The 17,758-nt window shown below is 41.4% G+C and overlaps 1 protein-coding gene across 1 annotated transcript in view; it reads left to right on the top strand.

Annotated features, from left to right (window-relative positions):
* Positions 1–17,758, top strand: part of LOC119735970 — a 42,007-nt gene that overhangs the window by 2,219 nt on the left and 22,030 nt on the right. The window contains exons 2-4 of the mRNA XM_038209948.1: positions 10,899–11,036; positions 12,500–12,595; positions 16,584–16,797. Of these exons, the coding sequence (XP_038065876.1) occupies positions 10,899–11,036; positions 12,500–12,595; positions 16,584–16,797 (448 nt within the window). The remainder of the gene's footprint in view (positions 1–10,898; positions 11,037–12,499; positions 12,596–16,583; positions 16,798–17,758) is intronic.

The raw sequence follows: 17,758 nt of genomic DNA, 5'->3' as shown, positions 1-17,758 counted from the left end.
AAGCAAAATACATGTACATGTAGTTCCCCACCTTGTCTGTACAATCCAAGCTTGAAGAAAAAAAGAAACAAAGTGAAAAAAAAAAAAGCCGCGTGGCCAAGTCAATTCCGGAACTTTGGTCTGACCAGAGACCAAATATTCTTTTTTTTTTGGCCTTACATGTAGGTCTCAGGCCCAAGTCCATCATACTCCATCAATTGATATTTAGTTAAAGCAGGCATGCAGGACCAAGTCCCCCAAACTCATCCAAAATGGATTTTGATGGAGTTGGGGAGGTAATGTTTAAAGTACATATGTACAAAATGTATGTAGTTTTTAGAGCAACAGTTGGTGTAAAATTCAAGTGTTGTAGTCAAGACCCTGCAAGACCATCACAAGACCTTCAGGCTCAATTCAAGTCACAAGCTATGCAAATGAACAACAACAAAGGCATTCCTATGTCACTGTTAAGTCAGTTGCTGATCCAGGGGGTGCAGAGAGATGTCCCTCCTCCCTCCCCGCCCCCTTTCAGTGACCAAAATTATTGTGAACTAAGGTAATTTTCCACTTGAGAGAGCCCCTCTGCTCCCTCTCCCATGTAGATGTACAGTCATCTATCCATAGATAAATCTATCTACATGTAAGTTTATTCCAGCCTTACTCCTGTCGTTTACTTTCCCAACACCAGTTCATTTGAGAAAATCAGTCACCAGCATGGCGATGGGGAAACCGACAGATGCGGCAGCGAAGAGCGCCCTCTATGTGTCCGCACCAGGGAAGGTGATACTCCACGGAGAGCACGCCGTCGTCTACGGTAAGACGGCACTGGCGTCGAGTCTGAACCTACGGACATTCCTGAAGCTGAGGCGAGTCGTCGATGGGGCCTCCGCCTCCTTCAACCTACCGGACATCGGTCTGGAGCGGACTTGGAGCACTGAAGACCTCGCCAAGACTTTTTCAGATCATCTGCGAGAGAGATCGCCTCTGGATGCCAGTCCACCCACAGCTGCACTGTTCAGTAAGATGAAAGAGTTTGCAAGCATCTCTGAAGACGGGAGCACCCGGGATCTTGCAGTGCTGGCAGTCTTGTACCTGTACTTATCCATCTTTGGCACGGGTCCCCCGTCCCCTCTTCCTTCTGTCGAGGTTCAGGTGACCTCTGAGCTCCCGACCGGAGCAGGATTGGGGTCCTCTGCTGCCTTCTCTGTGTGTCTGTCAGCAGCTTTCTTACTCCAAGGAGGAATGGTTGCGTCTCTGGATGAAAACGGATCCGGGTCGCCTTTATGGAATAAGGACGATTTGGTCCTCATCAATCGTTGGGGGTTTGAAGCCGAACGGATAATCCACGGTAATCCGTCTGGGATCGACAATGCCGTCAGCACCTACGGTGGCGCTCTTCGTTACCAAGGCAAGGTCATCCATCCCCTGTCCAAAGTCCCCCTCCTACGCATCCTGCTGATTAACACGAAGGTACCGCGCAGTACCAAAACTCTGGTTGCCGGTGTGCGCGACAAATACAAGAAGTTCCCAGCAGTCATTGGACCGGTGCTGGACTCGATCGAGGGGATTTCTCAAATGTGCCAGTCCCTTTTTGAAAAATTTGCACAGCCAAATGAAAAAGAGGCGGGCACAGCAGAAGTAAGCAACCAACCAGATCCTCCACAGCTGTCAGGTGATCAGGCCGCTCCAATTGGAGAAGGGACTGGGGTCGCAGCAGACCAATCGTCTGCCTTGTACCCTCAACTGGAAGAGTTGATTGATATGAATCAGAAGTTTCTGGAGATCATCGGGGTTTCGCACCCCTCCCTGGAGCGCCTTTGCTCCCTGACATCCAAGTACGGCCTCCACTCCAAGCTCACGGGTGCGGGAGGGGGCGGGTGTGCCCTGACACTGCTGAGGCCAGACACGGAGACGGACACGGTGATGCGTGTCAGAGAGGAGGTGGCAGCCGTGGGATACGACATGTGGGAGACCAGCATCGGTGGAGTTGGTGTGGCTGTGCATTCCGATTTGGAGCAAGCCAAGGAGATGGGATTTAATGTGCCTGAGATTTTTCTTAAGGAATAGAAGGCACAAAAACGTAGACCAGGGCCCAATTCCACGGCGCTGCTAAGCACAAACATTTGTAGAAAAGCAGGTTATCAACCAAAACTCCATGTGATTTTCATGCTAAGCAAACAACAGGTGAATACTAATCACGAGCAATATAAACGTCACGTGGAGTTTTGGCTGGTAACCTGCTTTTATAAGCCGGACTTTTTTTGTGCTAAGCAAATTTTGTGCTTAGCAGCACCGTGAAATTGGCCCCAGAACTGTGCTTGTATATTTCAGCTTGAATATGGACTGCTAAAAACTGGCACACTTGCGCACAAAATGTATGAGTTATTGTATAAACATGTATGTTGGGTGAATCCACAAACCTACGTACATGTATGGTGAAAAATTGGGGAAAAAACACAGGAAGTCCTCGGCCAAAATGTAATGTGTTCATTTAGAAACAAACAATTCTCAGCTGTTTCATGTGAGTGTAGTATGCACTACCAGTGCAAATTTTGAATTTAACCCTAATTCCCTAGGCCTTTTTGCTAGGATGTAACCTCAATCCTGCAAAATCCTCCAACTGCCTCCTTGTAGCAAAAGCATATTTTGTACATCTGCAGCCCTAATCCTGCAAAATCCTCCATTATTTCTTGAATGTGGTCCTTGGAAAGGATGGCCAAAATGCCCCTAACATGCCAAAGGGGGGATGGATTTTGATGGAGTTGGAAAGGTAAGGGTTAATTTGAAAAAAAAAAGGAATTGAAAACACTTTATAATTGGGTTTAATGTAGCTTACCGTACATTTGAAAAATACAATTACGGTATGCTGACCCAAGGCAAAGTCAGTTATTGAGGTTTGAGTAAAATTCATCTGATGTTATTAAAATATACAATGTACTTCATTGTATATTTTAATCTATTCTAATTTTAATCTATATTTTCATACATATACACATTGAATGTATGTATGATGTACATATACATGTATGAATTAATTACATTCACATAAGGCCAAAAAAAAAAAAATATTCGGTCTCTGGTCAGACCAAAGTTCCGGAATTGACGCGGCCACGCGGCTTTTTTTTTTTTCAAGCTTAGATTGTACAGACAAGGTGGGTACTATATTGCTGTTTTGGTGTCCTCATGTACATTGGTGTCCTCCATAATTTGCGTTGGTGCTTTCGATCATTTGCCTTGGTGCAATTTCCCATTCCTTGGTGCTCTTTGGTAAAAAAAAACCAGGAGGTGCGGAAATAGAGGGCGCTGTTGGAGCTACCGCGGAACATTTTTGAAAAAAAAAAGATCGACGCGCATGATTAAAATCGACGCGCATGATTAAAATCGACGCGCGCGCTGACCAGAGACCGACTAATTAATTTTTCGGCCTAATATTCATGTTATATGTACATGTTGTGTACTTGTACAAGTACAAGTACATGTATGTATGTATGTACATGTACATGTACCTTACATAAAGTTTGCTTTTTGATGAGAAAATGTTTCAACTGTTATACTGTACGACTGTAAACCTGGGCATGGTATACAGTATTAATGTACATATGTACATGTACCACTGACTACATATTTAGTCTCCATGAAAGCATCGGAATTGTGTATGTATTGGGAGTAATTGCAGAGTACCCCGCCACTCGGAAATACACCCTAAAATCTCTGGCTACGCGGTTCGAATCACTGGAAAAGAAACAATTTAGTACATTGCCAGCTACGCAGATACGGAGTGGGGGTCCATTATGTGAGAACGAAGCAACACAAAAGGAATGGGAGTTGCTGAAAATTTTAAGTCCAAACCAACCACCCTGTTGCCGGCTACACGGTTACGGTGTGGGAGTGCCCTTGAATATGCATGAGAACGAAGCAACACAAAAGGAATGGGAGTTGCTGAAAGAAATTGTAAGTCCAAACCAACTACCCTGTTGGCGGCTACGCGGATATGGAGTTGGAGTGCAGTGGAGCATGACACATACAAGTAGCGCTGAGAATGTTTATTGAGGGCAATCAACCGTGACTCCGTAGCCAGCTACGAGGTGGATAGATCGAGTGGCGGGGTATTCTGCAATTGTGCCATTTATTGTGTTCTTTTTGTGCACCTCAATTTACCGGCAGTATCCACTTGAAAATAAAATCTGATAGTTAAATTAAAGGGAATATACATGTACATCATTTACTTTTGCTGTAATTTTCAGAAATGGATGGAATTGGGGGGTTGGAAGTATATAGCAAATATAGTTATATGTACACTGACTTTTTTGAGGTTTTGGGTTCGAAAATGCTATAAAAACCAAGAAAACAATCGTTTTCCTGTAGTCTGGTTCCCTGACTCCATTTAAGAAGAAACAGAGCAGTTTACATTTTTTGGGGAATTGTAAGGTCAGGGAACCAGTCTAGCCGGCTTGTACCCGTTCATACATGTAGGTGTGTAATCGATTGCAAACAAGTGCGATGGTCAACTGGGGCCAGTATTTGAAAAAAAAGCCAGTTTTTTCCAACGCTGATCGGCCGATCAGCATTGGAAATTGATACAAAAAGACCACTTTTCTTGAAAATGACAGTATACCAGGTGACATGATTTTACAGGATGCTTTACACTGTCATTCACTAACAGTCCAGCAAGGTATTTCAAAATGATTTGGTAGTTTTATTGTTGATGTTTGCAAATGTTGTATTTTCCCTTTAAAATAGTAAATCAACCGATAGGTTATCTGGTGGACTTTGTGTTTTTTTTTCCCTGAAAATAACTTTCTGCATTGAGGCCACCAGGTCATTCTATAAATTTAGAGACTTGATTCCATAAGATACACATATCATATGTATGTTTATAACACCTCACCCACAGATTCTGTGTCTTGATTGGCCGAGAGCGAGTCACATGATACTTTCTATTTTTGCTATCTTTCAGTGCACGACCAAAAGTACTATACCCATAGCAACCAAAGTACTATTAGCAACCAAAGTACTATTTCCACGGCACAGTATTTGTGTGTAAATGCATGCTGGTGTGCGCGTTGTGCGTAGCGCATATTGTTCCAAAGAGAGCGCGTCGCAGAGTTGGGTTCAAACATTTCGTGAAGGGGTAGTTTGGAAGAGAGAAATCCATTTTCCGCCAATTTTGTATTGAAATAGAAGTTATTTCAACTGTGTTCAGATTTAGATAATTTAAATTATAACACCTCACCCACAGATTCTGTGTCTTGATTGGCCGAGAGCGAGTCACATGTTACTTTCTAATTTTGCTATCTTTCTGTGCACGGCCAAAAGTACTATACCCATAGCAACCAAAGTACTATACCATTAGCAACCAAAGTACTATTTCCACGGCGCGGTATTTGTGTGTAAATGCACAAGACTTTTGTGTGTTAAAATATTAAAATCAAGCAGAATCTGTGGGTGAAGTGTTATAAAACAAATACTGAATGCTTTATCTCGTGGTGAAGTAAAACTAGCCTCCCTCAGTGATCCATAGACCATTCTATTTTCCCTCGGCTTCGCCTCGGGAAAATAGAATGTCCATGGATCACCTCGGGAGGCTAGTTTTACTACACCACTCGAAGCATTCAATATTTGTATAATATCATAGCCAAGCAGAATCTGTGGTTGAAGTGTTATAAAACAAATATTGAATGCTTTATCTCGCTGTGAAGTAAAATTAGCCTCCCTTGGTGATCCATGGAACATTCTATTTTCCCTCGGCTTCGCCCCCGGGAAATAGAATGGTCCATGGATCACCTCGGGAGGCTAATTTTACTACACCACTCGAAGCATTCGATATTTGTATTTATAGAGGCATGCAACTTTTCCTCGGATCCGTTGATTTCCTCCTTTTTTTTTACTCATGAATGCCCTAACAAATTGAAAAATACTGTTCAAAGTCTTGTTTGGTTTGGAGTTTACTCATTTTTTCTAAATTCCCAGTTGCATGCCTGTGTAAATGGTACAAAGATTATCAGGGGCAGTGTTAAAGATATAGTCCATCATTTGTAATTTGTGCATTTTGTTCGTTAAAAGCAACAAAAGTGCTCAAAATCTCATGAAAGATACTAAACAACTAACCTGATGAAGTTTCAGCTCAGCTTCAGCTGTATATTCCGAGAAAAATAGCATTCTACGATCTCAATTTCAAATCAAAAGTTGCTGAATCATGTTTTGAATTCGTTTTGAATTGTAGCTATACGCGATGTCGCGCACTGATCCGACGAATTATAGCAACCGCGTGCGCCTATGCGTCATTCCAATGCTTGCGCGCGCTGCGCCGAATAACAAAACGAACTACTTATTTACATTTTCCTACGGTGCGCCTTAAGACGCACCGTTGGAAAGGCCTTCTTTCGTTGATTACATGTACTTCAAAATGACAGCTTGCCAGAAAGATTAATTTCACAGGGAGTTTAGTCCACAAGTTTACTATCTTTCAACCAAGTATGTTTTTCAACACTAATACGCCAGTTACTTTTTCGGATGGCTGCAAATGATGGACTTTATAGCTTTAATTTTTTTCTAAATTCCCAGTCGAATGCCTGTGTAAATGGTACAAAGATTATCAGGGGCAGAGTTAAAATCTATTAACCTAACCGCCCTGAATCCTCCAAAATCATTTTTGCAAATTGGAGGAATTTGCAGGATTGAGGTTACATGGCAAAAGTGCGTCGGAGTACGCAATGTGTCAAGGTCTTGGGCCGGACCTTGTGTTGTTTATGCTCAGCCGTGCACACATTTAGTCCTTGATTATACTCGACATCCTCCACACTGCTCCAGGATGTCACTGCCTCTGCCTCAGCCTATCGACAGTCATCATGGTCATACATGTAGCTGGAGGATTTTGCAGGATTCAGGCAGTGGTCACCCCTCCATTGACCATATTCAAGAAATAACGGAGGAATTTGCAGGATTGAGGCTACATGTACATGTGCTATTTTTCCATGAGGCCAATTGGAGGATTTTGCAGGATTGAGTACATCCTACGTACATCCTAGCAAAAAGGCCTAGGGAGTTAGGGTTAAAGTCCATGAGATGAACTTCATTTTGTGCAACTTTCTATCATCAGCGACACCATGAAGTAACGCCCAAGTGGACTTGAGTGCCCATATTTTACAGAACCGACTGATTTTCTTTTTCACAACGTTTACACTCATACATGTACCGGTACACTGTGCGCCCAATCAGTCATTTTTGTTTTCACGAAGTAACACTCATCTTTATTTCACCAGTTTGGAGGCTTTTTATTAAAATTTTCTGTAATCCTACAAGAATACGGATTAACCCTAACTATCCCAAATCCTCCAAAATCCTTTTTGCAAATTGGAGGAATTTGCAGGATTGAGGTTACATGGCAAAAGTGCGTTGCTGATTTCAGAGGATGCACTGTGTCAAGGTCTTGGGCCGGACCTTGTGTTGTTTATGCTCAGCCCAGCATAAATTTAGTCCTTGATTATGCTTGAAATCCTCCGCACTGCTCCAGGATGTCACTGCCTCTGCCTCAGCCTATTGACAGTCATAGCCGGAGGATTTTGCAGGATTCAGGCAGTGGTCACCCCTCCATTGACCATATTCAAGAAATAACGGAGGAATTTGCAGGATTGAGGCTACATGTGCTATTTTTCCATGAGGCCAATTGGAGGATTTTGCAGGATTTAGGCTACATCCTAGCAAAAAGGCCTAGGGAGTTAGGGTTAATTACATTCCTGTCAAACGATTTAGACTTTGTGAAACCAACATTTGTGGCGATTTTCACAAAGTAACACTGAAGTGGACTTGCGTCAGTGGGTGTTACTTCATGGTGTCAGTGACGAAATGTATGAGAATTATTTGACTTCCTTTTTGGGTTAATTTTATTGAAAAAAAAGTGCACTTTTTTAAACATTTCAAACTTTCCACGCTCTTTCCGACAACTGAGGGTGCCATTGCTGTGATGTCATTTCAGGAAGACACTGTTTAGTTTATGGGTTTTCTGCTCAAATTGGGAACCCAAACATGTATGACATGCCATGTACATGACACAACAATGAATCACCAAAGAAAAGACAATTTACGACAGAAAAATATCCAAAATTCTGCCAAAGTTTGGTGCTGCAATAGCTGTAACATTGCCTGAAAAGACATTTTATTTCTTTCTGGTAATGAAACCAAGGGTCCCTCAAAAGTGCCTTAAGCACTGTAGCCCAGAAGCCTGAAGAAACCTGTAGAGAGAAGACAATGAGAAGAAATTACAGTTTTAGAGGTGGGAGGAAAAGCCCAGAGGAATATTCTGAGGAAAACCCACGGAATCAGGTATAGGGACTGAAAACCCAATCCACATATTGGCCCAGGCGGGATTGGAACCCGGGTCACAGCGATGGAAGGCGAGGAAAGTACCGCTACGCCAACCTGACTCCCCTGTCAAACGTTTTTTTCAAGGACTGCATTTTAAAATTTACATTGCATTTAACTGTTCACATCACACATTTGCTCATGAAATTGGAATTGACATAAAATTTAAAAAGGCACCAAAACACACTTGAAAATGACAAAATGAAAATTGGCAACAAGGTTACCATGGTTACATTAACATTGTAAATGGGACACAAAAGTGCGTTTTCAAGGACTGCATTTTAAAATTTACATTGCATTTAACTGTTCAAAATACATTGTACATTGCACATCGTACTGGTATGTACATGTACGGTAGTCTGAAATGAAGGATGGAGACTGCAGCTCAGTTTTTAAATCTCGGACAAATTTAAAACCATTAATTTCATACCTTGTGTACTATGTTTAAAAATGTATGTCTGTCCAAAAATAATAAACAAATAACTACCACATCCTTGTGATTCCTAATCCTGGAAATGGAATGAAGAAGATAAGGAATATCTGGCCCCTTGGAACATTTTTCATGGCATACAATGTAGCACCATCAATATATCGTTATTATTGGATTACCGGTATTCGATATTATTATTTATATCAGGCTTCCAAGTTCCAATGTTGAAAATACATGTAAATCAGCGCATTGTATGTTTTCGTAAAGAGTACCCGGATGACTGCAACATTACATGTATGTCAATAAAAGTACCCAGACATGCCAGATGACTGCAATAATATTACCAATCTTAAAGGGAAAATACAACATTTGCAAACATCAAAAATAAAACTACCAAATCTTTTTAAAATACCTTGCTGGACTGTTACTGTTAGTGAATGACAGTGTAAAGCATCCTGTAAAATCATGGCACCTAGTATTCTGTCATTTTCAAGAAAAGTGGTAGTTTTGTATCAATTTCCAACGCTGATCGGCCGACCAGCATTGGAAAAAACTGGCTTTTTTCAAATACTGGCCCCAATAAGCCATTTGCGTGTTACCTATAACCTTTGGGATTTACATTTGAAAAACGTCTGGTACAATGACTTGCTCAGAATGCTTGGCACATTTTAACTGTGAATTCTCCAGACCACAGACACTGTTGCTAATCACATGATTCGGGGCAAGCTCTTGCGTAGTTACGTAAGAGACGCTCAGCACCAATACATCGTTCACAATGGGTGAGAATGGCACAAAGACACCAGACCATGCCGGAGCTGGGGGTTGCTAGCATAAGGCTTGCCCCGAATCACGTGATATAGTAACAGTCTCTTTGGTTGGGAGAATGCCAGGTTAAAACGTGCAAAGCATTGTATTAAGTCAGCGTTCCAGATTTTATTCAAATTTAACACGCAAATGGCTTATTGACCATCGCACTTGTTTGCAATCGATTACACACCTATGAACGGGTACAAGCCAGCTAGACTGGTTCCCTGACCTTACAATTCCCCATTGTATGTAAACTGCTCTATTTCTTCTTATATGGAGTCAGGGAACCAGACTACAGGAAAATTATTGTTTTTCTTGGTTTTTATAGCATTTTCGAACCCAAAACCTCCAAAATGTCAGTGTAACTATATTTGCTTTATATTTCCAACCCCCCAATTCCACCCATATCTGAAAATTACAGCAAAAGCAAATGATGTATACATTGTATTCCCTTTAATTCAGGAGTTTTGCTTGTTTGTTACAAGATAAGAAAAATTGTTTCTATTACTTAGATAATTAAGTCTACATGTGTATGTAATTTATTCAGAAATGAGAACTTCCTTGAGATAATTTGTAAGTTACGTAAGTAAACATGGTAAATATAAAATGTTTATATCTCGGGCACAATAAATCCTGTGTCCTTGGCTTGTTCCAAATCAAAATAATCAAAATATAAAATGTTTGCTAGTTGTGCAACTCTGTAGAAATGAAACATACATGAAAAAGTTAAATGTAACATATAAAAACCCTGCTATTTTTGCAGATAGGTGAATCAGCTGAGTATAGTTCAGTATGTGGATACGATTATGGGAATTGAAATCTGAAAAATGTAGTGCACACATGTAGGCCTACTATTGTAATGTGGAAAGTAGTATTGTTGGGTATAAAAAATAAAATCTGAAAAATAACCAAAGCCATGTTGTGTTAATGTAATTTTTTACAGAGTTATCTATGGCATACATGCATAAGTGGCTTACATCCATTTGGGTGTGTGTGGGGGGGGGGGGGTGTCAGGAATACTTATTCCCCCACCTCCCCTCCCCAACCCACCCCCACCCCCGTGACATTTTGTTCTTTGTTTTTGTTATGTTTCCAAAAATGAACATGCACGCACTTCACAACAACGTCCAACTGCTAACTTCCCCTGTGTTTGACCATTTCTATAAACAAAGAAAATCAAAATGGAGCACATTTTTAGATCAAGTACTCATTTAACCCCCCTCCCCCCCCCCCCCCCCCACCCTCTGGACTAAAACGCTCCATATGACAGGGGCACATTGCCATCAAGTTCATCCTCAAGTCTTCATCCATCTTTTCTCAGGATGTGGACGACCTGTTCAACAGTGATACAGCAGCCGGACAAGTCCATTCATTGTGGGGAAGCACCGGCCACCTGTTTGTGTCCCTTAATGAGGGGCTGGCCCTGAAGGCATTCGACACAGCACCAGTTGATCAAAAGGTATGGCTGAGAAGTGCTACTTTCACGTTTCACACCCCCGTCCCCCCCCCCCCCCCAAAAAAAAATTATTATATTTTTTGAATTTTAAAGTGCTATTTAAAAATTGCTATTTGATAAAAACCAGGAATACCCTCACCTGTTTAGACCAGTTTTAGTTCATTTGAAGCCTGACCTCTCTTATGGGCTCCGTGCGCCAACAAAAGAGGGCGCATTTTTACCTCTTTTGGGAGGACGGGACACACAGCGTGCGCGTACTGTACTGTACTGGTTCGCGCGCGAAGTACGCACGACTTCCTGAATGTGCAAAAGCTATAGCCACCGGGTCTTCACGTGAGCGCATCGACGGCGCGCGCAGCTGTTTGAATTCAACTTGCGATGGTCCCCGAGACTAATCGCCGCCTCCAATAACTTTGATACATTTGAAATACGCAGTGGATGGATCGGGAACCAGTCTAGGTCACCCCCAACTCTCCTTTTCTGGCCGTTGATGGGGTACTTGTGCACGGAGCCCATATTAAGGTTCTGATGTATGTTCTTGGCTTACCAAACAGACGACTGTCTTGCAGGACAGTTTCTCACGCGTTTCGTCACTCTAAGAAAAACTCCACAATACTCAAATGCTGTGTCTACACAATCATTAGTTCAAATCACTAACGTAGGCATCTGTCTAACTGTTATTCATGAAACGTGAGGCTTCAAACGTCTAACGTGAAACGGGAAACGGTAGAAAAACTGTTTCTTCGGCTCGTATACTCAAAACAACTGAATATTCAATTTGAAAATGCATTTACGCACGTCGTATACCAAAGAACTAACTACGCAGCGTATCACGTCTTCATCTGTACATGCGAGAGGCAGCGTCAAGCGCAAATCTTACACCCTCAATTAAAGAGGTTGTGGAATGCTCGAAGACATTTCCGTCATTTTTCGGGTATGTACATGTACATGTATGTAGCCTAAGGTGTGATGAACTAAAACCCACTTTTGTGTCTGTCATGAAATGAGTACAAAGGGTACTTTTTGAAAAATGTTTTTCAGGTCCTGTTTCGACCCGAACGTGCAATTTGTGTAAAATTTGTCGTTGGGGGCAGCAAACAAAACATAGTAAATCGTGACGTACGGTACTAAACAGGACTCCCGATGCAGCGTAGTATAAACGAGTCCTGTTTAGTACGTCGCGATTTAGTATGTTTTGTTTGCTGCCCCCAATGACGACTTTTACACAAATTGCACGTTCGGGTCGAAACAGGACCTGAAAAACAGCTCTCAAAAGTACCTTTTGTACTCATTTCATGACAGAAACAATAGTCGTTTTTATTTCATCACACCTTAGGCTACATATACGAAATGTCTTCGAGCATTCCACAACCTCTTTAAATCAGTCTCACTTCCCCCTTGGTGAACCCACAAAGAAGTAGAAGCCAGTGCATCTGGTACTGTACAATTCTAATGTTTCATCCCAGGTACAGAAAGGAAAACGTGCCCTTGCTGTTCATCAGACGGCATCTGAAATCATAGAGGTCTGTGCCTTGAAGAAAAAGAATGCCCCAGTCTACATTGTAAGTGTCTATAACATGTGTTTCCAATACAGTCGAGTCTCGTTAATACAAACCCATTCGGACCTAGCCAAATTGTTTATGTCAGAATTTTGTATTAAAAGGAACATCAGTCCCCTTCATTGTGCACATAAATGCACAGTCGGGACCAAGGCTTTATGTTTGATATAACCAGAATTTGGTATAAACAGAGTTGGTACTAACGAGAGTCGACTGTACTGCCTGTTTTCAACGCACGTGTGGCATGTGTGGAAAGAGTTAGTTTTCATGATTCCCTTCTTCGTCGCATTGCACCACAATCTTATGTGATTGTTTTAATTTTTTTTGGCTGGTCTGAGAAAACCATCCCACAGTCATGACAGTACTACTACCGGTACCTGCAGAACTGCAGTACCGTTCATGCTTAGAAATACACGTCATGCATAATATGGGAAATTTCATGTACATGTATACTGGTGCCAGCAATTTTGTGTTTAGGAAATGAACAGATCAACACATCAGAAACGGAAGTCTAGATTTCTATTTCTAATTTATGCTGGCACAAGCATTTATTTACTCTAACTCCTTGGGCTCTTTTACTAGAAAGTGTCCCGAATCCGCCAAAATCCATCAATTTTGCCATGCGAAAAACTGTTGGTGGCCAGTGTGTCCATCAGAATCCCCCAGGTTGCTGGGAGTTACCGGTAATCTATTGAGATCCTGAATTTGCCAAAGTCCCCCAACAGCTCAATATAGAGGTATCCTGAATCCATCAAAATCCTGCTGTTCCGCTAGGGTTCCAATCCTGAATCCATCAAAATCCCCAGTTTGTGCAATATGGAGGTATCCTGAATCCGCCGATATCCCCTGAAACAGGGGTGTGGATTTTGATGGATTCAGGTACGTTAGGGTTAATAATACTGGCTACCATTACTATTGAAAATCTACTCTGTATAATTTCACCTACTGTGCTTTGATGTCTTGGACAGTTAAAAAAAAATTGGAAAAAGGAAGCATATGAAAACATTGGGTTTTTTCAGGTACTTCTGAGAATGTCTTTTGAATCTCTGGCAGAAGCTTCTACATGTCACTTCGTGGTCGGTTGGTCAGTCTGTCCCCAGAAAATTGACCAAAAACGGGCCCCCTAATAACTTTCCCATAAAATATAACTGGGTCATTCCACCGGGTTGGGAAGCAGTGCATGTTACATCCATATATTTGGTTATACTTTTAAAAGTATCAATGCATTCTAAACAATTGCTCAACTTAATTTTTGCTCATATTTTTGGCAAAACACATTAAAATCATTTCAAACTTTCTGCAGTCGTGAAACACCCAACAACAAATATTATGTAGAGCAACTGCTAGCAAGGCATTCATGCTTTTCTTAATATGGTCATATGTCACACATTGTTCCCCAACCCGGTGGAATGACCCAACTACCAATTGACCAAAAATTGACCAAATGCAATGCCGTCATCAGCAAATGCACTCTTGGTGAAAGCTAGGCCCCTTGGTCTGGATCGATGCGCATGTGCGTCTATTTTGAATGAGAAATGAAGCATTCAGAAACCAGGCCAGAGCTTATTGTGCACTCACACAGTTTGTTCATTTCTACCGGTATCTGAAGGCAATTTGAAGTTCACTATATGACTACCCAAACTACAAAATAAACATGTGGTGTTTACATGTAAGTCCATGGTTCAGGTGTACAAAGGTATTATGAAGTGGTCCCCAATGAGAGTTGTGTGTACTTGCCCTATCTGATCAAACTCAGAACAACTGGGGTCAATCAGTATGCAAACTTGGACCCTGATCCAGGATTTATAAACCGACCTTGTCAATTCCTGTTAAACCCAACCTCGCTAGTAAATTTTTTTCTGCAATTTTTAATTGTTAAAAAGAATTTCCTGAGTTGGAAAAAATTCCATCTAGTGACTTGTATATGTTTATGAGCCTACCGGTATTGCCTGTGTAGTCACTTAAAGCTATAGTCCATCATTTGCAGCCATCCGAAAAGTAACTGGCGTAATTACTGTTGAAAAACAAACTTGGTTGAAAGATAGTAAGGGAACTAAACTCACTGTGAAATTATTCTTTCTGGGAAGCTGTCATTTTGAAGTAATCAACGAAAGAAGGCCTTTCCAACGGTGATTCTTAAGAAGCACCGTAGGGAAATTTAAATTAGTAGTTCGTTTTGTTATTCAGCGCAGCGCGCACAAGTATTGGACGACGCACAGGCGCACGCGCGGTTGTTATAATTCGTCGGATCAGTGCGCGACGCCGCGTATAGCTGCAATTCAAAACAATTCAAAACATGATTCAGTAACTTTTGATTTGAAATTGAGATCTTAGAATGCTGCTTTTCTCGGAATGTACAGCTGAAGCTTAGCTGAAACTTCATCAGGTTAGTTGCTCAGTATCCTTCATTAGATTTTGAACACTTTTGTTGCTTCAAACGAACAAAATGCACTAATTACAAATGATGGACTATAGTTTTAATTCACAGGCTGTACTTGCTGCACATGTGCAGTGTGAGACATCCGCTAGTCTTCGCATACATGCGACATTTTACCAACATGTTCTGGCACTACGGTGGCATAAAATGTCCAAAATTTCTATTAAATGAGTTTTTCCAAGTTATACTCCGCAAATGTATACTCCAAACAAGTTGCCAATGAAAATTCACCACATAATTATCGGGGCTACATTTTTTTTATTAGGAATATTCATTGGCTTTTTTTTTCATGAAAATTGACTGTGAATCACATTGCATAAGGAGCAAATCAATAATTGTGAATAGAAAAACAATGTAGCTCCCTATTTTTCACGTAGAAGGGAATATTCACTTTGCTGGTTTCGCTTCCATAGGTCTCACTTATTCCTAAAAACTCAGATTTTTACTGGAAAAAAAATAAATATCGTAATCAACAAAAATCACTGCTTATGAAAAGACTACTATTAAAGTCATTTGAAAATGGAGCATCAGTAGACCTATTGAAACAAAAATTAGAGTAAGAAAAGACTGATTATGTCATGCTGCATTTAAACCTTATTCATAAATACCTCAGACAGTTTAGCTATTCCTATTGGTCAAGAGCCCGTCACGTGGCCGGTCTTAAACGGATGATAAAGACATGGCTAGCTGGGCTTAAACACTTTTCCAGTGTCACAATAAAATGTGGACTCCTAAAAATCCAGTGCCTCTTACCGTTTCATTGGTTGAACGTTCACAATCCTCACGTAGGCATACGCAACACTACCAGCGAGTCAGAATTTTATAGTTCTAAATTCAAAACGCTGGGTGCTGATAATTACCCTCGCCTCCGGCTCGGGTAATTATCAGCACCCAGACTCTAAGCAGTCTTAAACAGAGTGATTAAAACCTCTCGAGCACACATTTATTCCCTTAATAAGTACTAGGTGTTGCCAAGTATGTTTGTGCCTGCCATTTGGTTTGTCTATTGTGCCCAGGTATCCCACTAGATGCCAATAAAAATTTTTTAAAAAAGCCGCGTCGCTGCACCACTTTTGGGGCAAGCTCCAAACCAGAAACTGGAGACTTTTTTTTTTTGGCCTGATCCTCCGTTATTTCTTGAATGTGGTCCTAGCTGGGAGGGGTGATGACCAATACATCAATCCTGCAAAATCCTCCAGCAATCACTTTCAATACAGATGAGACAGAGCCAGTTACATCCTGGAGCAGTCATGGCAGTGCGGAGGATTTCAAGTATAATCTACAATGTAGGCCTAAACTTATGCACGGCTGAGCATCTATATACAGAACACAAGGTCCGGCCGAAGACCTTGGCACAGTGCATCCTCCAAAATCCGCCGCACAATTTTGCCATATACATGTAGCCTCAATCCTGCAAAATCCTCCATTTTACAAAAAAGGATTTTGGAGGATTTGGGAAAGTTTGGCTTAATGTACTTTTTTAGCTGGTAATTAAAGCGGCTGAGCAAAAGTTCTGTTAAGAGCGGTTTGTAATGTGGCCCTCAACATTTTCAGGCTCACAGAAATGGCACTCTCAAAGCGTGGTCGTACTCTGACAGCGGTGGTTGGGTGCATCTGGGCAACATCAGCCTGTGTGTCAAGCAACAGGCAGAGCTGCACACTGTCACTATTGACGAGGGCAGAGGTCGCGTGATCTGGGTCGAAGGTCAATTGCGTAGCAACCAAGATGGCTGCCACTACAGCATCTGCACCAGAACAATGACATTTGGTGAGTCGAGGCACAAAACCTGCTAAATGAAATACGTGCATTAGGTTTTTCATTCAGCTGTGATTTATTTTTCTGTGGATGATGTTGTGTTTTACTATACCCCCGAGGACAATGCTTTGTGTTTCCCTTTGTCCCTGTAATATAACACTCTCCCATAGACTAAGCACATAACCATACGTTCAAGGACCATTTTCAACTGAAGACCCAACGCCCGAGGACGGAAAAGATCTGTTGTTCTCCCTTTGTGTGTCTCTGTCCTTGGGGTTAAATGTAGTACATGTAGACGTACGGTATTCCTACTACGTGTAAAAAAAAACATGTCCTACTTTTGATCCTAAATAACTTGGTTGTTTACTAATGGAATCAAACCAAAATTTTAGATCATGTGAACAGGCCATGACAAATTTTATGGAGTGACTTTCATCACCTTTGTGCAAGATGGTGAGATTTAAAGGGGCATTAGGTCCTGAAATCCCTGAAAATTTTATGTTTTGGATTGTTTACTTTTTCAAACATCTGGTTGAAAGGAAACCATCCTAACAATGCCTAATGTCTTACCGTTCCCAAGAAAAGACAAAAACGCCCCCTTGGTTACATCGGACACGGCAGAGTACGAATACATTTTTTGTGTCGTTCTAAGTGTACGATATACACGTTGTGTGTCTCAGGACCAATCACCAATGCAACGTCCGCAAAATGCGAACACTTTACGAATGAAATCACAACTAGCATCCAAACAGCTCGAATTTATGGGGTCGCAAAAGTGGACCCCGAAATTCATTCTCGCACGCATAATACAGGAATAACACAAAAATCGCCCAGTTTTGAAAGGATAGTTGTGTGGATGTTTATATCCTACTTTTAAATGTTATTTCCGATTAACATCATCTTGTTCAAAGCGCATTTTGTAGCCCAATCGGGCTGTTCCAAGACCTAGTGTCCCTTTAAACGCCATCCGAAA

Source organism: Patiria miniata, unplaced genomic scaffold (genome assembly GCF_015706575.1).
Source record: "Patiria miniata isolate m_02_andy unplaced genomic scaffold, ASM1570657v1 HiC_scaffold_29, whole genome shotgun sequence".
Lineage (NCBI taxonomy): Eukaryota > Metazoa > Echinodermata > Asteroidea > Valvatida > Asterinidae > Patiria > Patiria miniata.
The sequence above is the reverse complement of the archived record's forward strand: the minus strand, read 5'-3'. Positions and strand labels throughout refer to the sequence as shown.